This window comes from Melozone crissalis, unplaced genomic scaffold, assembly GCF_028551555.1.
Source record: "Melozone crissalis strain CALT ecotype California unplaced genomic scaffold, PUWL_Pcris_2 ptg000061l_1, whole genome shotgun sequence".
Classification (NCBI taxonomy): Eukaryota; Metazoa; Chordata; class Aves; order Passeriformes; family Passerellidae; genus Melozone; species Melozone crissalis.
The window spans coordinates 17,165,555-17,191,374 of record NW_026535839.1 but is presented as its reverse complement, the minus strand read 5'-3'; the positions used below and the strand labels follow the sequence as shown (position 1 = coordinate 17,191,374).

At 51.2% G+C, this 25,820-nt stretch overlaps 1 protein-coding gene across 2 annotated transcripts in view; it reads right to left on the bottom strand.

The window, feature by feature from the left end:
* SIL1 (SIL1 nucleotide exchange factor) overlaps window positions 1-25,820 on the bottom strand; it is a 211,212-nt gene that overhangs the window by 141,389 nt on the left and 44,003 nt on the right. For both annotated transcript variants that reach the window (XM_054288017.1, XM_054288018.1), the window contains exon 4: window positions 19,020-19,140. In XM_054288017.1, the coding sequence (XP_054143992.1) occupies window positions 19,020-19,140 (121 nt within the window). The remainder of the gene's footprint in view (window positions 1-19,019; window positions 19,141-25,820) is intronic.

Here is a 25,820-nt window from a genome sequence, read left to right as displayed (position 1 = left end):
CAATGCTTGCTGTAAGTCCAATATTCCAGACATTATTTTTTCGGGGGCACTCAACTATCTCAGGTCCCCTCATAGAAATTGAATGCGTTTTAAGTGCACAACAACCTACTAAAATGACAATAACCCAACAGAAAGTTATTACACAACTAATCATGAAAGCTAGAGAGCGTCTGTGCTCCCTTGCAGGAATAGACCTTGTGAATATATACTTACTTCTCACTCAAGAACACTTCAATTGCCTACTTCAAACATCTGAAACATTGCAATACGCCTTAGACAGTCTTTATACAGGCAAATATCGGCCACCTATTCTACCACCAAAACATTCCTCTGCTGCTCAGCATGTTCAACATTACTCCAGACCCGGCAAGACCCATTGTAGCCACCGGCCCAAATTGTCAGGAACATGGCCTTGCTTCTCTCAGAGCTGGAGTCAATCCAAGAGGACTAGAGAGTCTCCACATCTGGCAATCAGACATCACACACTAAGCTCCTTTGGACAGACTAAAATACATCCACATCTCCATCGACGCCTTTACCAGTGTGTTTATTGGCTCTGTGCATGCTGGAGAAAAATCAGAAGATGCTATAAAACATTACTTTTTCGGTTTTTCCACCTTAGCAGTTCCACAGGGAATTAAAACTGATAATGCACTTCCTTATACCTCACACTGATTCCGACAAGTTTTTGTCCACTGGGGTATAAAACATGTCACAGGCATACCACACTCCAACACAGGACAGTCCATAGCTGAGACGGCCAACTGAGCCATCAAAAGGATCCTTGATCACCGGAGAGGGGTAATCCAGATATTATCTTCCATTGAGAGACTGGCCAAGGCCTTTTATGTACAAAGCTTTTTAAACAACTCATTTATGGAGAAAACTCCCTCAGTCATCAGGCAGTTTACTAATTCAACTGCAGCCCAATTAAAAGAACAGCCACCTGTGTTGACCAAAGACCCTGAATCTGAACAAATTATGGGCCCTTTTCCATTAATTACTTGGGGAAGAGGAGATGCCCTTGTCTCTACAGCAACACTCCTAAGATGGATCCCAGCAAAATGCATTAAAACTGTTTCGGGGAACGGTGAGGCAAACACCAGAGCCACCATCAGAAGAACAGAATGGAAGCCTAAGGGAGACAGCAGCAGCCTGGGAAAGAAGAAGGAGGACAGAAGAAGATCACCTAAGCAGCGTTGACCACACACACACCAAGACCAAGATAGCTCAGACACCACTAACCAGGATATATGAATTTACATTTGTAAAAGCTATATTTTAGCATTGATATATGATTCTTCTAATAAGCTGTGTTCACACCCTTGGCTTACAGAAGAGAAAGTTTAGTGGGACCTGAACTTTGTTTCATCTTCTAATCTCTTTATCTCTTTGCTTTTAGGACACCCAAGCCTCCAGATACTAAATTAGCTAAAGTCAGAGGATGCTGCCATTGGTTGCTACTGCAGCAGGAATCTGGATGCTCCTCACTGAGCCGCATGCCTTCAGCTGGGCGCTTCCACAGACAAGCCACAATTTCTTGTCCATGGCCATGGCTGTCAGGCATTTGAAGGCAGGTGTTTTTTCAACCTGCTGTCACATAGGGAGTCAGTATACCAGGGCATCCAGCTGCTAAAAATCAAGGAAACAAGATCCAGATGGAAGGCAATTACGACTGGTTCACTGGACTTTGCAAACACTGGGGGATGAAAAGCTGACTTTCATGTTTAGTTAAGACTGTTTTGTGGACTTTGTTTATTGGATTCATTGTGTTGGTTATTTTATCCATTATGCTAAATGCCTGCAAAACTCTATGGCAGAAGCCTTCTTCATACACAACAAAATGGGGAAGTTCTGGGGCTCGAGGGGCCGACCATTGGAGCTGTAATACCTCTGGGCAAAGTGACCCAGGTAAAAGAGAGACACCGCTCTGAATGCAATGGACTCGCCCATGGGCATTTGCAGGCTCATGGTGATGCAGCCCGTTTTGTTGGTATCACCCAGTTCAACTGCTGTATTTTTCTTATATGTACTCACTCGAGAGTGTTCTCCCCTCTCTTATACCATTTTGGACCTGGCTTACTGCAATGCTACCCCGATTTCCCCCCCCCCCCCCATTTTCCCGCTGAGTGCTCAGCCCCATTTTGTCTCCCTTCCTGGACCCTCTTCAGTGTAATCCACTGAAGTGTTTGCAGTTCCACACAAAGATCCCTCTCTCACCTCGTTCACCAGCAGTTTAAGCAAGCATGCTCCCAGCTCTGGGAGTGCAGGCCCATCACAGAGGCTGGCTGTGGGCAGGCTGACACACAGGAACTGAGTGCAACAGAGAACCTGGCCTCTAATAAAAGGCATGAATCCCACAGCACACCCAACGCAAAGCCTTGCATATCTTTACATTTTCCTTATTCTCTCAGTTCTCATGCCTCATTCCACATTATCTGTGACAAGGTACTTGGCTTCTCTCTCTCCTGTCTGGAGGTCAGGCCACCCGTCAGACCCTGCAGGAACAGCAAGACCCATAGGGAAATGGGAGAGGACCCTTGGTCAGAAAATGTAGTGCCAGGACAAGGACGAATGGGAGCAAACTGCAAGAGTTGGAAGAGATTTGATGATGGGAAGAAGTTCTTTACTCTCAGGGTGCTTGTCCCTGACACAGGGACCAGGGCAGAGAGGCTGTGGATGCCCCATCCCCAGCAACATCCAAGGCCAGCTGGGACAGGGGCCGCAGCAACCTGCTCTGCTGGGAGCTTGCTCAGCTTCGAACCACATCATCTTCAGGGTCCCTTCCAAGCCAAACCATTCAAGGATTGGATCATTCTGCCATCCCCATCTCCCACTGCACAGCACCCCTGAATCTTCAGTGACATCACAGCTCCCAGAGGGTTCCAGGTGGAACGTCCAGGACCTGGAAACGAGCACAGCACACACTGCAACGGCTGCCAAGGGTCAGTTGCTGCTCACCCTGCGCTCTGACCCTCAGCGCTGAGGTGCTGCTGCTGCCTGGGCTTTTCCTGACGCCTGCTCTGGAGTGCCAATCCCAGCACAATGTGCTCTGCTGTGCCCATGGAGGTACAGTGCCATGCCAGGCAGGGGGCACCCGGCTTGGGCAGGCTGCAGCCATGTGGGAATGGATGGGGTGGGACAGGAAGCCCACTGGGAGATTGTGCTGCCCCTTGCAGACTGACAGAGACACCGTGGAGGACATGGAAGTGGACCAGGGGCTCGATGATGAAGAAATGATGGAGGTGGACTCCTCCTCTACTTCCATGTCCTCCCCTGTTGAGGACATGGAAGTAGACGAGGAGGACACCATAGAGAAGATGGAGGTGGATGAGGAGGATGATACCGAAGAGATGGAAGTTGATGACAACGATGAGGAGGAGCCCATGGTCCTTGGATGAAGATGGAGCCCCACAGGTAAGACAGGCAGATGCTTCCCACGCCCTGCCCACACTCACACTGGATCCCCTGATGCCAGGCTGGGGCTGGGCTGGATGGCCCCGCTCAGGGACACGGTGCCCGCAGGGGGCCTGCATTGTGCTGCCACAAGCACCAGCCCCGGCCTGTCCTGCGCTTCCCTGGGGCCACGTCAGCCCTGCCAGCCCCGGCCCAGCCCCAGGGGCCCAGCTCCCAGCCCTGCTGGGCCCAGTGCTGCCAGCTGAGTCCACCTCTGCTGCTTCCTTTCCAACAGGACTCATGCACATGATGGCACCGCTCCAATGCCTTTGTAAATACGTTCAAGAATTTTAGAAGTTCCTTGTAAATAAGTTCTCTACGTTGGAAGTTTTTTGTAAATATGTTTTGAAGATTGTTAGCCCCTCGGAACACATGTAAATATGTTCTGTACATTGTTGTTGTTGTCGTAATGATCGTTATAATGACACATGTTCTGTAAATACTAGATTTGCCGATCTTTGGCAAATAAATACTGTTTCTTTTTAAAACCTGACTCCGCTTGGCCATTCCTTTGGGCACAGGCAGCCTTTGCACACTTGTGGGTTCCACTTGTTCCGTGTTCCAAGGGCTGGGGGTCCCTGGGGTGCTGGCACAGCCACCCCGGGGCTGGGGGCCCCTGTGCTCCGGGGCTCCCACTGACACCACTCCTGCCACTGGGCACTGCTGCTCTTCCTGCCCTGGGGCACAGCGCTGTCCCCAAGAGCTCAGCTCTCACCAGCTCTCACACAGGGGCTCTCACAGCACTGGCCCCTGCACCCATGCCACCAAAGCAGCCAGCAAACCTTCAGCCACCCTTCCTGCTGCAGCCACAGACACTCCTGGGCCCAGAGCCGCCAGCAGGCCACAGCCATGCAAAATCCACCTGCACGCTCTCAAGGCCACCACAGCCTCGGCAACTGGGCCACCTGCATCTGGGCTGCTGCAGGGGCTGATCTTTAAGCCTTGCAGCCTCCAAACGCCTTGGGCTCTGCTTCCCAGCCTGCTCTGCACTGCCCTGAGCCCACACTGTTCCAGAGACAAAAGCCAAGCCAGGGCATCCTCACCCTGCCCGCATTCCTGCTGCTGCCAGCGGCCACTGGCCCCTGGGCCCCACTCGGGTGACAGCTGCAGGGACAGGGCAGCCTGTGCTGGGCAGGGGGCACGGGGCTTTGGGCCCTGGGGCTGCTGCTGCTGCTGCTGCTGCTGCTGCTGCTGCTGCTGGGGTCCATGTGCCCAACAGGGCCCTGAGCTCAGCCCCTGCCCGGCCAGCTGCCCCCAAAGCCCCACACTCCCCGAGCATCCCCATCACACCTGCCAGGGGCAAATACCATGGGCTTCAGGAAAGAAATTCCTCATAGTGACTAAACCAAGGGTTCCAAGGGGAAAGTCAGAACCACCTGATGTTTACAGCACCTTGACAATGGTGGCTGCAGGGCAGGTGAGATCTCCAGGGCCTCTGGCAGGGCCTGCTCTGCACGAGAGGCTGTCGGGCTGCTCCCAGTGGGACACAGCACCGGGCTCAGGCCAGCCCTCAGCCCCTCACATATGATCTCAAGGCGCAGGCTAAGAAAGCATTTCCAGACCACTCTCTGTAGATATTTCAAAGGACTAAATGTCATTCAAGGAAGCCACCTTGCACATTCAGTTTTGGTGGCATGAGAAGCCATGAAGGTGCCTCTGAATGTGCACTCAGGGCACTTCCACTGCCATCCCAAAGGGAACACAAAGGACAGGCCTCTGCTTTCAGCACTGCTGAGCTCCTCAATGAAGTCTGCAATGAAGTCTCAGGAAGTAGTAGTTTTTTGGAGGTCCAGGGGCCTACCACTCGAACTCTAATACCTCATTAGCACTATGACGAACTTAATTAAGTTGCGGCACCCCTCTAAAGCAATGATCTTGCCCATTGGCTTTTGTGGGGTCATGGGGATTCAGGTAATTTTCATGATATCATGAAGTTTTTTCTTTCCTTATATGTACTCCCCTAGGTGTTCTCCCCTTTCTGATCCTCTATTGGTCCTAACTTAATGCATACAAGGTCCTTTTTTCCCGCATATAAAACCTTGTGTGCCCAGCCTCATTTTGTCTCCCTCCCTGGACCCTCTCCAGCACAAACCACGCTGTTTGGAGTTCCACACAAATGCTCCTCTCTTGCCTCATCCATCATCCATTCAAGCAAGCCTGCTCCCAGCTCTGGGAGTGCACATCTCTCACAGAGGCTGGCTGTGGACATGCCACAACAAGGGGTGCCCAAACAGGGACCTTCTTTGAGAACTCCTGAGAGCCACTCCAGTGACGATTCGACTGTTCCACCGTCACGGGACAGAAGACGCCTTGGGTCAGCCTCTGCCCTGGAGTGAGACCTGAGTTTTATCAGGGCTTGCTGAAGGCAGCGTTGGCACCCGCCAGCAGCAAGAGGGTCGACTCGATGGACAAAGCCCACGGGATATTTTGAAACACCTGCATCCAGCGCCACCAGAGCAGTGAGCTGGGGGACAGCCACCAGCAGTGCAGGATCTTTGGGTGACATTTTAGTCCTCTGGGTGGGCCACCCTTTACATCAGGGGCAGGTCTGGGTAACAAATAATCCAAAGATGAGAGGGACATATATGTTCGAGTTAGGGAGGTTCTCCTTTCAGAATGGAAGACTTTTACTAAGGGAAGTTTGAAGTCGTTTGTTCATTGGCTGTTTACGGAGTTCCCAGACATTTCTGTTGATTCAGTTCATCATGTAGCATTTTGGGACTGAGTTAGGGAAAGACTCTATCTTTTGCAAACTCAGGGAGTGATAAGAGTCGCAACATTTTCCACAATTTTTCACATGTTTTATGGAGTTTTCTCAAGGGTTCAAAGTTCTAATATTCAACCCAGACTTTCTGTTCTGCCCCCAGCATTCCTGAACCCACTGACACCATTAGGATGAGAGACAGAAACTGCTGTAAAGCACAGACAAGCCACCTGCTGTCTGACATCTCCCCTCCTTCTCTACCCCCTGCCCACATCTTTACTGATCACACCGGCCTGGATTCTACCCTAATCCATTCTCCAGTACCTCTCCTCCCTGCATCCCCCTCAGATAGCTCACAAAATGGAGTCCCTCCTCTGGAGAGGGTTGTCAATGTCAAACTCACTCCCACCCTCAGCTCTCTCATCAAATCCTCCCCCTGTGTTGGTTCCCAGCTCTGCATCAGGTACCACCCCTGCATTGGGATCCAGCGCTTCCTTGCCTACTCCCGCTGCCCTACCCCCTCCAACTCAGCCCCTTGTGGATCCCACGCTGTCGGAGCTGGAAGTGTGAGGGGCCGTAACCGGAAGGCCGCCATCTTGGCTACCAAAGGCCCACAACACCGGGCCTGGCCAGTCACCCCAAGGCCCCACTCCTCTGCTAATGAACAAGTTCCCTCTTCTGGAGAGGAGAGGGAAGGTTCATCCCACCTTCAGCATGAGCCTGAGGATTCTTAGACAAGGATGTGGAAGCTGGCGGCAGAAGAGGGGGACTGGGAATCGGTAGCTAAAATACAAGCAGCACCGGTGCAGTACCAGAGTGGGGCTAACCCCTGATGGGAAGCTGTCACACACGGGAGATGAAAGACCTTTATACAGCAGCAAAAGACCATGGGAGGGGGTCACCGTATTTTAATAATTTGTTAAATGGTGTCTTTGCTGCACATGTAATGGGGCTCACGATCTGCGCCATTTTATGCACATCCTACTCTCTCCACTGAATTTGTTCTGTGAGAAGGAATGGGGAAAGATCCAATACAACAACTATTAAAAGACTATGCTAGGGAAGACAGGCCAGCACACCTAACACTAGTCCATCTAGCCAGGGAGGAATATTTCATTAAACTTGAGAATCACGCAAGACACCTTCCCAGAGCTCTGTTAGAAGAGATAAAAGTGCTGAAAAGACAACTCTCATGCAGACACCCAATGCAGGAACACCTACTCTAGATTTCACAGACAATCTGCCGGGACCTGGGAATACTTTATAAAATTAATTGACCACCTTACACAAGCAATAGAGAAGCAAGTTGAACATCCAAAAGTCAGGAAGGTACTACTTCCTACCCTTGCTGAAACAAATCTTAACAACACCTGAAAAGACATATTACCCTCACTACCACTCACCCCAAAGCCTACCATTGCACAAATGGTCGTGGCATGCACCCTTAGGGCAACCATACACCGTGATGCCAGCCTACATAAGGCTACCAGTCAGGGTGTAGAAGAGGTGCTAGTAGCATCCCAAGCTATTCCCTGACATACACATGAAAAAGGACCTTGCTTTAAATCTGGGGAGATGGGGAGATGAGGCACTTTTGACAGAATCGTAAAAATACAGGCTGTTGGCAGGGACCTTCTAGCTGTCACAACCACTGTCCTCACTGCCCCCTCGTCCACACGCTTTCCAACATCACCAAAACCGGTGGCCTGTGGGAAACCCCACACAGACACAGAAAGGCCCCGCACGATGACACCAAATGTGAGGCCGTTCCGCCCTGCTCTCCCCAACATCGTGGAGAACCAGCACAGCGACCTTCTCAGATCCAGCGGGACAGCTTGATCACTGCAGAAAGCTCAACAGAAGACAGCTCTGCCCTGGAACCTAAAGGCAGCAAGTAGGGATCTTTTCTATTTCAATCCACAATATTTATGTTCACCATATTCCCACAGCAAATACAGGCCTGAAGAACAGGCCCAGAGACATTTTGATTTTAACCAACACCAGGGAAGGGATGGAGACACTTACTCTACTACCTGAGATAGTCGCCTTGACGTCTTTGCAGGAGATAACTGTCCAGGCTCTATGCTTATTCCCCGCCCTTTTCATTCCAAAAGGAACACTTACAGCCAGAGCCTACCTCCCACGGGACATGATCACCAACCCAGCTCATCCAATGGTGATGTGGGCACAGACAACAGGCAGAAATAGACCCATTCTAAAGTGTGCTTTGTCAGGAAAAGGGAGAAAGAGATGTCATTCAGGACTATTAGATACAGGAGCTGACACCACCATAATTTCCCTCTCTGATTGGCAAAAAGAAGGGCCCCTGGTTCCAGCTGCTGGAGTGATTATTGGCATCGGGAGAGCCACTACCAGCTTCTGGAGTCAAGGTACCATGTGCATGGAAGGTCCTGAGGGCACAGTGGTACAGTAAGATCATTCATCACCCAGGCACCAATAACAATTTGTGGAAAGGCCTCTTCTCCCCATGGGGGACAACGCTAGAGATCATATCAACACCTCAAGATTTTTAGATGGGGCAACCGAGCAGCGCACCACCCTTCAGTCAACCTGGAAGATCAACGACCCCATATGGGTGGATCAGTGGCCCCACCCAGGCAGAAAGTTAAAGGCCCTGCAGTCCCGCGTGCAGGAGCAGCTGACTGTGGGCCACATTGTACCATCTACTAGCCCCTGCAATGCGTCTGTCATTATCATATGAAAGCCTGGCAAGGACAAGAGGCGGCTCCTGCAGGACCTCAGCAAAATCAACGAGGTCATTGAGGAAATGGGTCCCCTCCAGTCCAGCCTGCCCTCAGCCTCCAAGTTACATCGAGTTTGGCAGATGGTTGTTATACATCTAAATGACTGCTCTTTTGAATTCTCCTTGCACCCCAATGAAAACCCATTTTTTGCCTTTTCCGTCCCTAAATGGACAAGCACCGTTACAGAGGTACCCATGGACTGCATTGCCTCAAGGAATGGAGAAGACCCCAACTATTTGTCAATGCCTTGCAGCCCAAATTCTCTCGCCCAGCTGGAAAAGACATCCTAATGCTATCATTTTTCATTACATGGACCATATATTAGTTTGTGCAGAAGCTCAAATAATTTTGGACGTTGCAGTACAAGATGTCATCACTGTGGTACAGCAGAAAGGTTTTGAGATTGCAGCAGATAAAGTCCAAAAGACAGCCCCCTGGAAGTAGCTCGGCTAAAAAGCACAGAGAGAACCATCACACCACAAACACTGCACATCAAGGACAACCCAAAGACTCTGCATGAATTCCACCAGCCCTGTGGAAGCATCAGTTGGGTACATTCACTGCTGGGAATCACCACAGAAGAACTCATGTCACTGTTCCTGCTCCTTAAAGGCAGTGAAGGACTCAATTCCCACAATCACTGACACCGGAGGCAGAAGCAGCTGTACAAAAGGTCTCCTGGGTGATTCAAACTGAACAGGCACACAGATACCACCCTAATTTTCCTTTCTCCCTGACAATCCTTGGTGTAAGTCCAAAATTCCAGACATTATTGTTTCAGTGGGACTCAACTATCTCAGATCCCCTCATAGAAATTGAATGCGTTTTCAGAGCACACCAACCTACTAAAATGATAACAACCCCACAGAAAATTATTGCACAACTAATCATGAAAGCTAGAGTGCATCTGTGCTCCCTTGCAGGAACAGACCTTGTGAATATATACTTACTTCTCACTCAGGAGCACCTCAATTGCCTACTTCAAACATCTGAACCACTGCAATATGCCTTAGATCATTTTTACACAGACAGGATCAGCCATCAATTCTACCATCAAAACATTCCAGAGCTGCTCAGGATGTTCAAAATTAACCGAGACCTGGCAAGATCCTTTGTAGCCACCGGCCCAAATTGTCAGGAACATGGCCTTGCTTCTCTCAGAGCCGCAGTCAATCCAAGAGGACTAGAGAGTCTCCACATCTGGCAATCAGACATCACACACTAAGCTCCTTTGGACAGACTAAAATACATCCACGTCTCAATCAACACCTTTACCAGTGTGTTTTTTGGCTCTGTGCATGCTGGAGAAAAATCAGAAGATGCTATAAAACATTACTTTTTCGTTTTTTCCACCTTAGCACTTCCACAGGAAATTAAAACTGATAATGCACTTCCTTATACCTCACACTGATTCCGACAAGTTTTTGTCCACTGGGGTATAAAACATGTCACAGGCATACCACACTCCAACACAGGACAGTCCATAGCTGAGACGGCCAACTGAGCCATCAAAAGGATCCTTGATCACCGGAGAGGGGTAATCCAGATATTATCTTCCATTGAGAGACTGGCCAAGGCCTTTTATGCATTCAACTTTTTAAACAACTCATTTATGGAGCCAACTCCCTCAGTCATCAGGCATTTTACTAATTCAACTGCAGCCCAATTAAAAGAACAGCCACCTGTGTTGAGCAAAGACCCTGAATCTGAACAAATTATGGGCACTTTTCCATTATTTACTTGGGGAAGAGGAGATGCCCTTGTCTTTACAGCAACACTCCTAAGATGGATCCCAGCAAAATACATAAAAACTCTTTCTGGAAACGGTGAGGCAAACACCAGAGCCACCATCAGAAGAACAGAATGAAAGACTAAGAGAGACAGCAGCAGCCTGGGAAAGAAGAAGGAGGACAGAAGAAGATCTCCTAAGCAGCGTTGACCACACACACCAAGACCGAGATAGCTCAGACATCATTCACCAGGATATATGACTTAACATTTGTAAAAATTATATTTAAGCATTGATATATGGTTCTTCTAATAAGCTGTGTTCACACCCTTGCCTTATAGAAGAGAAAGTTTAGTGGGAACACAACTTAAGTTCCACCTTCTAATCTCTTAATCTGTTTCCTTTTAGTACACCCAAGCCTCCAGATACTAAATTACCAAAGTCAGAGGATGCTCCCATTCGTTGTTGCTGAACAGCAATCTGGATGCTGCTCACTGAGCCGCATGCCTTCAGCTGGGTGCTTCCACAGACAAGCCCCAATTTCTTGTCCATGGCCATGCCTGACAGGCATTTAAAGGCAGGTGTTTTTTCTACCTGTTGTCGCATAGGGAGTCAGTATACCAGGGCATCCAGCTACTAAAAGATCAAGGAAACAAGATCCAGATGGAAGGCAACAACTGCTGGTTCAGTGGACTTTCCAGCCACTGGGGGATGAAAGGCTGGCTTTCATCTTTGCTTAAGACTGTTGTGTGGGTGTTTTTTATCATATTCATTGTGATGGTTACTTTATCCTTTTTTGCTAAATGCCTGCAAAACTCTATGGCTGAAGCCTTCTTTATAGACAACAAAAAGGGGGAGTTGTGAGGGCCCAGGGGCCTACCATTGGAACTGTAATACTTCAGGGGAGAGTGACCAAGGTAAAAGAGAGACATCGCTCTGAATGCAATGGTGTTGCCCATGGGCATTTGCAGGCTCATGGTGATGCAGCACGTTTTCTTGATGTCACCCGGTTCAACTGCTGCATTTTCCTTATATGTAGTCCCCCAAGAATGTTCTCCCCTCTCTTGTACCATTTTGGTCGAGGCTTAGTGCATTGCACCCCTGCTTTTCCCCCCATTTTCCATCTGTGTGGCCAGCCCCATTTTGTCTCCCTTCCTGGACCCTCTTCAGGGCAATCCACAGTGTTTGCAGTTCCACACAAAGCTTCCTCACTCGCCTCGTTCACCAGCAGTTTAAGCAAGCATGCTCCCAGCTCTGGGAGTGCAGGTCGCTCAAAGAGGCTGGCTTTGGGCAGGCTGAAACACAGGAACTGAGTGCAACAGGGAGCCTGGCCTCTAATAAAAGGCATGAATCCCACAGGCCACACAAACCAATGCGGTGCATGTATCTTTTATTTCCTCATTCTCTCATCTCTGGTGTCACTTTCCCCATTTTCTCTGACTGGGAATTTGGATCTCTCTCTCCTGTCTGCAGGTTCAGGCCACACATGTGACCCTGCAGGAACAGCCTGACCCACAAGCAAGTGGGAAAGGACCCTTGGTCAAGAACTGTAGTGACAGGACAAGGGAGAATGGGATCAAACTGCAAGAGTTGGAAGAGATTTGATGATGGGAAGAAGTTCTTTACTCTCAGGGTGCTTGTCCCTGACACAGGGACCAGGGCAGAGAGGCTGCGGATGCCCCATCCCCAGCAACATCCAAGGCCAGCTGGGACAGGGGCCGCAGCAACCTGCTCTGCTGGGAGCTTGCTCAGCTTCGAACCACATCATCTTCAGGGTCCCTTCCAAGCCAAACCATTCAAGGATTGGATCATTCTGCCATCCCCATCTCCCACTGCACAGCACCCCTGAATCTTCAGTGACATCACAGCTCCCAGAGGGTTCCAGGTGGAACATCCAGGACCTGGAAACGAGCACAGCACACACTGCAACGGCTGCCAAGGGTCAGTTGCTGCTCACCCTGCGCTCTGACCCTCAGCGCTGAGGTGCTGCTGCTGCCTAGGCTTTTCCTGACGCCTGATCTGGAGCAGCAATCCCTGCACAATGTGCTCTGCTGTGCCCATGGAGGTACAGTGCCATGCCAGGCAGGGGGCACCCGGCTTGGGCAGGCTGCAGCCATGTGGGAATGGATGGGGTGGGACAGGAAGCCCACTGGGAGATTGTGCTGCCCCTTGCAGACTGACAGAGACACCGTGGAGGACATGGAAGTGGACCAGGGGATCGAAGTGGATGACATGATGGAGGTGGACTCCTCCTCTACTTCCATGTCCTCCACTGTTGAGGACATGGAGGTAGACGAGGATGAGACCATCGAGGAGATGGAGGTGGATGCGGAGGACAACATCGAGGATATGGAAGTAGATGAGGAGGATGAGGAGGAGCCCATGGTCCTTGGATGAAGATGCAGCCCCACAGGTAAGACAGGCAGATGCTTCCCACGCCCTGCCCACACACACACTGGGTCCCCTGACGCCAGGCTGGGGCTGGGCTGGATGGCCCCGCTCAGGGACACGGTGCCCGCAGGGGGCCTGCATTGTGCTGCCACAAGCACCAGCCCCGGCCTGCCCTGCGCTTGCCTGGGGCCACGCCAGCCCTGCCAGCCCCGGCCCAGCCCCAGGGGCCCAGCTCCCAGCCCTGCTGGGCCCAGTGCTGCCAGCTGAGTCCAGCTCTGCTGCTTCCTTTCCAACAGGACTCATGCACATGATGGCACCGCTCCGATGCCTTTGTAAATACGTTTGGAAGTTTAGAAGTTTCTTGTATATACGTTCACTACAGTCGAACTTTTCTGTAAATATGTTTTGAAGATTGTTACCCCATCGGATCCCATGAAAATATGTTCTGTACATTGTTGTTGTTGTCGTAATGATCGTTATAATGACACATGTTCTGTAAATACTAGATTTGCCGATCTTTGGCAAATAAATACTGTTTCTTTTTAAAACCTGACTCCGCTTGGCCATTCTTTTGGGCACAGGCAGCCTTTGAACACTTGTGATTTCCACTTGTTCCGTGTTCCAAGGGCCGGAGCTCCCTGGGGGTGCTGGCACGGCCACCCCGGGGCTGGGGGTCCCTGTGCACAGGGGCTCCCACTGACACCACTCCTGCCACTGGGCACTGCTGCTCTTCCTGCCCTGGGGCACAGCGCTGTCCCCAAGAGCTCAGCTCTCACCAGCTCTCACACAGGGGCTCTCACAGCACTGGCCCCTGCACCCATGCCACCAAAGCAGCCAGCAAACCTTCAGCCACCATTCCTGCTGCAGCCACAGACACTCCTGGGCCCAGAGCCGCCAGCAGGCCACAGCCATGCAAAATCCACCTGCACGCTCTCAAGGCCACCACAGCCTCGGCAACTGGGCCACCTGCATCTGGGCTGCTGCAGGGGCTGATCTTTAAGCCTTGCAGCCTCCAAACGCCTTGGGCTCTGCTTCTCAGCCTGCTCTGCACTGCCCTCAGCCCGCATTGTTCCAGAGACAAAAGCCAGGCCAGGGCATCCTCACCCTGCCCGCATTCCTGCTGCTGCCAGCGGCCACCGGGCCCTGGGCCCCACTCGGGTGACAGCTGCAGGGACAGGGCAGCCTGTGCTGGGCAGGGGGCACGGGGCTTTGGGCCCTGGGGCTGCTGCTGCTGCTGCTGCTGCTGCTGCTGGGGTCCATGTGCCCAACAGGGCCCCGAGCTCAGCCCCTGCCCGGCCAGCTGCCCCCACAGTCCCACACTCTCCGAGCATCCCCATCACACCTGCCAGGGGGAAATCCCACGGGCTTCAGGAAAGAAATTCCTCATATGAACTAAACCAAGGGATCCAAGGGGAAAGTCAGCACCACCTGATGTTTACAGCACCTTGACAAAGGTGGCTGCAGGGCAGGTGAGATCTCCAGGGCCTCTGGCAGTGCCTGCTCTGCACGTGAGCCTGTGCGCCTGCTCCCAGTGGGACACAGCACCGGGCTCAGGCCAGCCCTCAGCCCCTCACAGCTGATCCCAACCAGCAGGCTCAGAAAGCACTTTCAGACCACTGCCTGCAGATATTTCAAAGGATGACATGTCATTCAAGGAAGCCACCTTGCACATTTAGTTTTGGTGGCATGAGAAGCCATGAAGGTGCCTCTGAATGTGCACTCAGGGCACTTCCACTGCCATCCCAACGGGATCACAAAGGACAGGCCTCAGCTTTCAGCACTGCTGAGCTCCTCACCCACCAATGAAATCTCAGGAAGAGACAGGAATTATGTGCATCAGAGATTCTGGACTCTAATAAATGGCATGAATTCCACAGGTCATCCAACCCAATGACCTGCATGTCTCTACTTTTTCTCCTTTCTCTCATCCCTCATGTCACTTTCCCCAAAACCTACCATTGCACAAATGGCCAAAGCATCTATCATTAGGGTATCCTTACATCATGATGCCAGCCTAGCTAAGGCTACCTTAGTTTGAGCAGAAGATCAAATCATTGTGGATGTTGCAGTACAAGATGTCATCACTGTGGTACAGGAGAAAGGTTTTGAGATTGGAGCAGATAAAGTCCAAAGACAGCGCTCTGGAAGTAGCTCGGCCAAAAAAGCACAGAGAGAACCATCACACCCCAAACACTGCACATCAAGGAAAACCCAAAGACTCTGCCAGAACTCCACATGCTGTGTGGAAGCTGTTTTTATGTTGTGGCATGAGAAGCCATGAAGTGCTCGGAAAGTGCACTCAGGGCACTTCCACTGCCATCCCAATGGGATCACAAAGGACAGGCCTCTGCTTTCAGCACTGCTGAGCTCCTCACCCAGCAATGAAGTCTCAGGAAGATGCAGGAATTGAGTGCACCAGGGAACCTGGCCTCTAATAAAAGGCATGAATCCCACAGCCCAGCCAAACCAACGCCTTGCATGTCACTACTTTTTCCATCTTCTCTAATCTCTCATATCACTTTCCCCATTTTCTCTGAGAATCCCTGTCCCACTGCCAGTTTGGATACAATGACACCAATCCCTGTCCTGCTCCTTATGCGGTGATACCAGTCCCTGTCCCACTCCTGATGTGGTGACACCAATCCCTGTCGCATTGCCAGTCTGGATGCAGTGACAGCGATCCCTGTCCCACTCCCAATGCAGTGACACTCATCCCTGCCCCACTCCTGATGTGGTGACACCAACCCCTGCCCCATTGCCAATCTGGATGTCATGACACCACTCCGTGTTCCATTGGCAGTCTGGATATGGTGACACCTGGCCTGTCATCTTTAGGGTCCCTTCCAAGCCAAACCATTCAAGGATTGGATCATTCTGCCATCCCCATCTCCCACTGCACAGCACCCCTGAATCTTCAGTGACATCACAGCTCCCAGAGGGTTCCAGGTGGAACGTCCAGGACCTGGAAACGAGCACAGCACACACTGCAACGGCTGCCAAGGGTCAGTTGCTGCTCACCCTGCGCTCTGACCCTCAGCGCTGAGGTGCTGCTGCTGCCTGGGCTTTTCCTGACGCCTGATCTGGAGCAGCAATCCCAGCACAATGTGCTCTGCTGTGCCCATGGAGGTACAGTGCCATGCCAGGCAGGGGGCACCCGGCTTGGGCAGGCTGCAGCCATGTGGGAATGGATGGGGTGGGACAGGAAGCCCACTGGGAGATTGTGCTGCCCCTTGCAGACTGACAGAGACACCGTGGAGGACATGGAAGTGGACCTGGGCCTGGATGAGGATGAAATGATGGAGGTGGACTCCCCCTCTACTTCCATGTCCTCCACTGTTGAGGACATGGAAGTAGACGAGGAGGACAACATAGAGGAGATGGAGGTGGATGAGGAAGACGATACCGAAGACATGGAAGTTGATGACAACGATGAGGAGGAGCCCATGGTCCTTGGATGAAGATGGAGCCCCACAGGTAAGACAGGCAGATGCTTCCCACGCCCTGCCCACACACACACTGGGTCCCCTGACGCCAGGCTGGGGCTGGGCTGGATGGCCCCGCTCAGGGACACGGTGCCCGCAGGGGGCCTGCATTGTGCTGCCACAAGCACCAGCCCCGGCCTGCCCTGCGCTTGCCTGGGGCCACGCCAGCCCTGCCAGCCCCGGCCCAGCCCCTGGGGCCCAGCTCCCAGCCCTGCTGGGCCCAGTGCTGCCAGCTGAGTCCAGCTCTGCTGCTTCCTTTCCAACAGGACTGATACACATGATGGCACCGATCCGATGCATTTGTAAATACGTTTGCGAGTTTAGAAGTTTCCTGTAAATACGTTCCCTTCGTTCGAAGTTTCCTGTAAATATGTTCACAATGTTCAAAGTTTTCTGTAAATACGTTTTGAAGATTGTTAGCCCATCGGATCCCATGTAAATATGTTCTGTACATTGCTGTTGTTGTTGTTGTTATAACGATTGTTATAATGACACATGTTCTGTAAATACTAGATTTGCCAATCTTTGGCAAATAAATACTGTTTCTTTTTAAAACCTGACTCCGCTTGGCCATTCCTTTGGGCACAGGCAGCCTTTGCACACTTGTGGGTTCCACTTGTTCCGTGTTCCAAGGGCTGCAGGTCCCTGGGGGTGCTGGCACGGCCACCCCGGGGCTGGGGGTCCCTGTGCACAGGGGCTCCCACTGACACCACTCCTGCCACTGGGCACTGCTGCTCTTCCTGCCCTGGGGCACAGCGCTGTCCCCAAGGGCTCAGCTCTCACCAGCTCTCACACAGGGGCTCTCACAGCACTGGCCCCTGCACCCATGCCACCAAAGCAGCCAGCACACCTTCAGCCACTCTTCCTGCTGCAGCCACAGGGACTCCTGGGCCCAGAGCCCCCAGCAGGCCACAGCCATGCAAAATCCACCTGCACGCTCTCACGGCCACCACAGCCTCGGCAACTGGGCCACCTGCATCTGGGCTGCTGCAGGGGCTGATCTTTAAGCCTTACTGCCTCCAAAGGCCTTGGGCTCTGCTTCCCAGCCTGCTCTGCACTGCCCTGAGCCCGCTTTGTTCCCGAGACAAAAGCCAAGCCAGGGCATCCTCACCCTGCCCGCATTCCTGCTGCTGCCAGCGGCCACCGGGCCCTGGGCCCCACTCGGGTGACAGCTGCAGGGACAGGGCAGCCTGTGCTGGGCAGGGGGCACGGGGCTTTGGGCCCTGGGGCTGCTGCTGCTGCTGCTGCTGCTGCTGCTGCTGGGGTCCATGGGCCCAACAGGGCCCCAAGCTCAGCCCCTGCCCGGCCAGCTGCCCCCAAAGCCCCACACTCCCCGATCATCCCCAGCACAGCTGCCAGGGGCAAATCCCACGGTCTTCAGGAAAGAAATTCCCCATAGTGACTAAACCAAGGGGTCCAAGGGGAAAGTCAGCACCACCTGATGTTTACAGCACCTTGACAATGGTGGCTGCAGGGCAGGTGAGATCTCCAGGGCCTCTGGCAGTGCCTGCTCTGCACGTGAGCCTGTGCGGCTGCTCCCAGTGGGACACAGCACCGGGCTCAGGCCAGCCCTCAGCCCCTCACAGCTGATCCCAACCAGCAGGCTCAGAAAGAAGTTTCAGACCACTGCCTGCACATATTTCAAAGGACTAAATGTCATTCAAGGAAGCCACCTTGCACATTTAGTTTTGGCATGAGAAGCCATGAAGGTGCCTCTGAATGTGCACTCAGGGCACTTCCACTGCCATCCCAAAGGGATCACAAAGGACAGGCCTCAGCTTTCAGCACTGCTGAGCTCCTCACCCACCAATGAAATCTCAGGAAGAGGCAGGAAGTATGTGCTCCAGAGATTCTGGACTCCAATAAAAGGCATAAATTCCACAGGCCATCCAACGCAATGACCTGCATGTCTCTTTTTCCTCTTTCTCTCATCCCTCATGTCACTTTCCCCAAAACCTACCATTGCACAAATGGCCAAAGCATCTATCATTAGGGTATCCTTACATCATGATGCCAGCCTAGCTAAGGCTACCTTAGTTTGAACAGAAGCTCAAATCATTTTGGATGTTGCAGTACAAGATGTCATCACTGTGGTACAGGAGAAAGGTTTTGAGATTGGAGCAGATAAAGTCCAAAGACAGCGCTCTGGAAGTAGCTCGGCCAAAAAAGCACAGAGAGAACCATCACACCCCAAACACTGCACATCAAGGAAAACCCAAAAACTCTGCCAGAACTCCACAGTCTGCGTGGAAGCTGTTTTGATGTTTTGGCATGAGAAGCCATGAAGCGCTCAGAAAGTGCACTCAGGGCACTTCCACTGCCATCCCAATGGGAACACAAAGAACAGGCCTCTGCTTTTAGCACTGCTGAGCTCCTCACCCAGCAATGAAGTTTCTGGAAGATGCAGGAATTGAGTGTACCAGGGAACCTGGCCTCTAATAAAAGGCATGAATCCCACAGCCCACCCAAACCAAAGCCTTGTATATCTGTACCTTTTTCTTCTTCTCTCTTGTCTCGTGTCACCTTCCCCATATTCTCTGTCCGGGAGTTTGGCTTCTCTCTCTCCTGTCTGCAGGTTCAGCCGCACGTGTGACCCTGCAGGAACAGCCTGACCTGCAAGCAAAGGTCACATTATTTCAGAGCACTGCACTGCTCCAGCTTGGGGAGCAACTGGGAATTGAAGACATGTGCTCCTCCTTGGGAGCAGCTCCTCCCCATCCCATACAGTGAGGAGTGGGATATCTACCACTGACCTCCTCCCATCCAGCAGCACCCCTGAAATGCTGCTTTTCCCTCCCAGAATTGCCACCCTGAGCCACCCAAGGTGTCCCTCCGCTGCCAGGCTGGCTCTGATCCACAGTGGAGGTGGAACCCTGAGCCCAGCAGACACCGATTCCTTCCCTTCTAGCCCAGGTCCTAGCAGAGCACTAAAACTCCACACCAGGAGTGGATTTGGAGGCTACATGGAGAAAGGGGAATTGTGTCTGATTGGGGCAGACAGAATAAAATGCAGCTGCCAAAGGGAAATCAAAGCATCCCTCAGAGTACAGCCAGGTACGCTGCACATCAAGGCTGTGCTGGTGTAGAAATACTGTATTAAAAGGAATTTATGATCACTACTATCTGCCGACAAAAATACACAGAATACATTAAGCTTCAGTTTTAAATGCAGAAAAGATAGGAAATTCAGAGTGGTTTTCACCACAAACACATCTCAATGGCCAGCCCAGCACTGGGGTCAAGGGGAGGCAATATTTTGTTGCTACCTCTTGATGGTATTTCTTCTCCTAATGCAGGAATTCTGCCTGCCCAGGACAGCAAGGATGCAGGTGAACAGCCACAGAGCTGCTCACAGATGGACAGACAGACCAAAGCTGCTCATCTTCCCCCTTCTGAGGAGGATTTCTTATTCAACCTTTCCTTTCTCTCTTCCTTTTACCTAAAAAGATACCTGGGATAGAGTAAGAGCTTGCAGGAGACAAGGAGCATCTCCTACCAAAGGGAAGTGAAGGCAAGGGTAATTATTTTGTAGAATAAATACATGTACTCACAGACAAAAAGCTCTGGTCTTGGGAACAACTGGATTGATCCCTCCCTGTTCAAGACCAAAGAGACATTTCCCTGATCAAAGGACCTGGTCCCTCCTGTGTAAGACTGGGATGTTTGTCACAATTCAGACAGAAACATTTCAAAGCCTGTAGTCATCCAATAGGCATAAATGCATTTAGAAAATGCAGGAAAATCCATCTTGGAGGATTTCCTATTAAAACAAGGTTTGCATTTCTGGTAGACTCTCTTTCTCTCCATCAGTCCTGTCCACTGGAAGCTGCATTGGTTGCATATGTGAGAGGACAGGTGTGATTATCTCCCCATTTTAGAGGAGGGTAGAGGAACATTTTAGATGTTCCTCCTCCACACTTGGAATGCTTTCCATGGACAGATCCCAACCTTCTCCTGCTCCTTAAATTTGTGATACACAGGACCTTTAATCTCTGTCTATCTATGGGAGCATCCTCCCACGCTGAGAAGTCAGGCTCTGCAGGAATTTGGTGCCCTCACCAATGTGTGCCCCTTGCTGGCAGTGGAGTGCTGGTCAGAAAGGAGTTTGTAGGATCTCCATGAAAAGGGCAACATCACATCTCCTGTCCCTGGCTCGGGCAACACCAGGACAGGGCTCTGCCAGCAAGGAAAACACGGCCAATGCTAACCTGCTCTAGTGGGAGACGTCCCTGCCCACGGCAGGGAGGTGGAACAAGGTCAGCTGTGAGGTCCCTTCCAGGCCAGGCTCTGAAGGATGAAATGCCATCGTGGGCTGAACGGGAGGCAGGAGGACGATCCCCTCCTCTGCAGACACAGCCAGGGCCTGGCTGCCTCCCCCCAAAGTCCAAAGCATTCCTGACCGTGCCACCAGCGCTGGGCAGGCCAGGTCACAGCCCCAGCAGTGGCTGTGGCAGCTCTGGGCTGTCACACAGCCGGGAATGGCCCCCGACAGGGAGCACAGCACAGCTCCAGCTGCATCCAGCCACAGCAGCCTGCCAGGGAGGGGAAGGAGGTGGATGGAATCCCATCGAGGGAATCACCCAAAGGGAAAGCACAGGAGCAGGCTCCAGAAGGGTGGGGGACTGGGGGGCCCAGCCCTCCTGTTTCTGTTCTCAGTGTGAGAAATGCTACTCACTTCCAAAAAATTTAAAAGGTTTATTAAAACCTTATCAAAAATACAACTGAAGACTGAATAGAGAAAATATTACAGCACCAGGAGCAGAGGATTTTCCCCACCATGTGCTCACCCACACAATGGAGGTTTCATCTTTTAACCCTTTAGACCCCCCAAAGTTCTGTCCATCGACTCCTCCTTCCCTGCCCAGGGGTGGAGATCCCTTCCTGACACCTTGAGTGGGGTCAGTGCTGCCACAGGAACGAGTGACCCTCCCAAATGTCCCAAACCCAGGGCACCCCTGATAACAACACAAGGGGGTAAAACACAACTATAAATCTATAAAACTTCTCCTGACACACACACAGGATATTTGCCTTTTAACTGTGAGTCAGCCATGGCATTGCTCATCTGTCACACTGGGAGAGGCTCAGGAGCGAGTGGTGGCGGTGCCCTGTGTGTGGTGTGGCAGTGCCATACGGGTGGCACTGAGTGGTGGCGGTGCCCTGTGTGTGGTGTGGCAGTGCCATACAGGTGGCACTGAGTGGTAGCGGTGCCCTGTGTGTGGTGTGGCAGTGCCATACAGGTGGCACTGTCCCCTCTGTGCCACTCTGCCGTGCAGGGTGGGGGGAGCACAAAGCAGGAGAAGCACCAGGGGTGCTTTGGATTGGATATTAGGAACAATTTCTTCTCCAAAGGGTTTGTCCAGCATTGGAACAGGCTGCTCAGGGATTTAAAAGGAGTGTGGATGTGGCACTCGGGGACATGGTCAGCGGTGGCCTTGAGTGGGGCTCAGGTGCTGCCACGGTGACGAGTGACCCTCCCAAATGTCCCAAACCCAGGGCACCCCTGATAACAACAGAAGAGGGGTAAAACACAAATATAAAACTTCTCTTAACATTCATATATATATATATATATAATATTTGCCTTTTAATTGTGAGAGTCAGCCATGGCATTACTCAACTGTCTCATCAGCAAGCAGAAAACAAAACCAAACCCAGGCCTGGTGCTCATGAGCTGCACCCCCAGCACAGCCAAATCCCCGAGGCTGCATCAGCCAAGGCACAAACCCTTCCTGCTCCTGCTTTGCACACTAAATGGGATTGAACCAGGAGCATCCGAACCCCAGAGCAAAACTCACAGCCCTGATGTGTTTAAGCAGCTCTTGGTGCTCCAGAGATTTCCCCTCCCCACCCAGCACAGCAGCCCAGGTTCATGGCACAGCAGGACAAATGCGCTGCTTTAATAAATAAACCATGAAAAACATCTCTGTTTTCAACAAAAAGATTGACACTGACACTTAAAAATGTTACAGCTGCTCGAGGAAGGTCTTCTGTCTTATTTAGCTTGGGGTATTTTGAAGTCAAAAGTGTGTTTGAGGGTGGGTTGGCTTGAATAATGTGATTAAAATTGCTTGATTTAGACAAGTAAGCTGGAAATCCTGAATTTTAATCATGTTTCAGTATGTAGCTTCTAGACATTTCCCTTAAAAATAGTTGATTCTCTTTGATTCCTATAATTTGATACTATTCAGCAACTGGGAGCACACACTGGAGCAATACATGTGTAAGCAATTACACAGCTTCACATGCTGCTAAAACAGAACCATTCTGTTAATAGCTTTTTCCCGAGAGAAATTAATTTTTTACTTATTGTTTGCATTAAGTTGCACTTGGGAAATGAAACTCAATTAAAAAAATACAAAACCACGCTTTCATTTAAGCCATTTCGTAACATTTTTTTCTCCTTGACACCTCAGACAAATAAAATATGTGTATTCACAGGTAGGCACTGCATAGATGTGTTACTGAATCGTCCCTCTTCCCTGAGAGCTGCAAATCCTACAGCTGCCAGACCTCATCCCTTGCTCCTCATAAAGGGAAAGAAGAGTTTCCATTCTAGTTAATTTCCCAGCTCTAAATCAACTACCCAGTGAGTAGAAATAGCTGTGAAATCCCCTCCACAAACCTGCCAGAAGGGCTCCAGCTGTGGAGAGGGAAGCAGCAAATTCCTGCTCCCACAATTGGTTTGGAACCCTTACCAATTAAAAAATATCCCACTCTTGGGATTTTTTTAACCAAAACTAAAATAAATTAAAATCAATTAAAAATAAGATCACAGAATCACAGAATGGCTTGGGTGGAAAGGAACCTTAAAGCTCATCCAGTGCCATGGCAGGGACACCTCCCACTGTCCCAGTGTCCAGCCTGGCCTTGGGCACTGCCAGGGATGCAGGGGCAGCCACAGCTGCTCTGGGCACCCTGTGCCAGGGCCTGCCCACCCTCACAGGGAACAATTCCTCCCTAATATCCAATCTGAACCTGCTCTCTGTTTGAATAGGTGTTATTGCATTGCCTTGGGATGATGGATCAGGAGAAAGCCCCAGGGTGTGAGCAGAGCTCCCAATGCCGCTGCTGGGGACGTGCCTCCCACCTGCCCCTCAGTCACTCAGCTGCCTCACAGCCAAAAAGACAGTGTCCAACAGGAAAAGTACTCCCAGAGGATGAAACCCTTGTCACTGCACAAATGACAAGGTCTTTATTGGGAATAAATGTCAAAGCAGAGCGACAGCATTTATTTTCCAGGCAGGAGACACTGATCCTGTGGCGACACTGCAGGGATGGTGTTATTCCTGTTCCTGGTTTAATCCCTTTATCAGCTGCAGAAGCACCAGGACAGGCTTTGGTCTCCCATGCCAGCTCTGACGGACACTGCTGTCCCCACAAGCTGTCCCCACCCCTGGGTGCTGCCTCTGCAGCCCAAAGCACCTGGAGGTCCCTCTGAGCACTGGCATTCCTTCATTGGGATGCACTCTGTCCATAAAGATGCTTAAAGAGACGCCGAGGGAAGACTTTAATTTATAGCCCCATTCTTTTAATCTTGGTCAGCCAGATTTTTTCAGACATCTGTTTATATCTCCTTATAATATATTGGCTGGAGCAGCAGCACCAGGCAGCAGCTCCCTCGCAGGGGCTCTGCTGACATTTATAAACCAAAGCGATTTCTCTCATGTGCTTTATGTTATCAGCTAAACCTGTCCACTTAAATTATTGCCTTGTAACCAAATCACAACTATCTGTTACTCTGCTCTGTGCACATTTCCCAGGCTCTATACCAATATCAAGCTTTGCAGAGGCTAAAAACAAGATGATAAATTAATAAACAAATGGAAAACAGGACATGCTTCCACCAGGCTCACAACTGAGGGAGGATCAGGCACGTTGTGCACCACATTAGTAAAAGCAGAGGGCTGCTGGTGGAATATGCAGCACGCAGTGATAACCAAAGAACCCCATCTCTCTTCTTCTAGAGCAACCAAATGACCAGCTGTGTTTCCTCACTAAAGGAGAAAGGTCTCATCCTGGGCTCCTTTCCAGCACATCATTCCACATTCCACAGGTGGGTTTGTGTTCCAGCATGGGGACAGGGCTGAGCCCCAACTCACTGCACAGCTACAGGCTGGCAAGTTGTACATCACACACTGACCTGCAAACCTCCCACCAAGGTTGTGCAGTAACTCACTGCACTCCTGGCAGTGGCTTCCCCATCCCATCCCATCCCATCTCATCCCATCCCATCCCATCCCATCCCATCCCATCCCATCCCCACCCCTTGGACAAAGCTGACAGCCACTGACTGCCCATCAAGAGGAGCCCAAGAGGGACAGGAGTCTCTCCCCCTGTAGCACACCCTGTCCCCCTTGGCACAGGAATGTCCCCTGGGAAGGCTGGAGCAAGCAGAACAAAGGTGATCCAGCTCACTGAGGCAGATCCCTGGCTCATCCCCAAGTGAGCATCCTTGTTTGCCATTGTAAGAGAATTCAAAATCTATCAAGGGTTTGAAAACAAGCCCCAGTTATGAGTCAGTAAGTGGCTCTGCAGCTCTCAAAAATTACCTCGGTGTGTGAGCAAGCCTCAGATAACAGCTACCTTCCTTTACTCTTTGTTTCTCTCCACGTAGGGAGTGAGGGAAAAGGGACTTTCTTTCTAGTACAGGCAACAAAGGAATCTGGAATCAATATGTGAATGTTCCAGCAAACCACACCGGCAGTGCTGCAGTACTGAAATAATCACACTGCCAGAGCATCCATAATAAGTTATCTGATGGCACCACACCTTCTCCCTTAATAAAATAATGATTAAAAACCACCAGGAGACAAATCCCAGCGAGCAGCGGAGCTCCCCACAGCTGCGTCCCCAGCTCCAGGAGCCACCAGTGCCAGGGCTGGGACCTGGCTGAGGCTGGGGCATCCCGTGCTGGTGGCACATGGGGACACTGTGCCTGACTCCAGCTGTGCCTGGGTGGAGGGGATGTCCCACACCAGCGTGCTCAGAGGAAAACAGAGGAGCCAGGCCCAGTCTGGGGGCTCAGCTCACACCTGACCCCAGACTCTGGTTAGAGCTGCTGAGCAAGGAAGCAGCAAAGCCTGCCTCCGTTTTTCTTTCCCTTCTTTCCTACAAAGGCAAATCTACCACTCTCCAGATTGTTTGTTACTTCAAAACAGAACATTTTTACACACAAAAGGAAGACATGTAACAGACACAGGTAAGGATGAGATGGATTACTGATGGGAAGAAGAGGCCCAGAGCCTGAATCTCATTTATATTTTTCTTTCTTTCTTTCTTTCTTTCTTTCT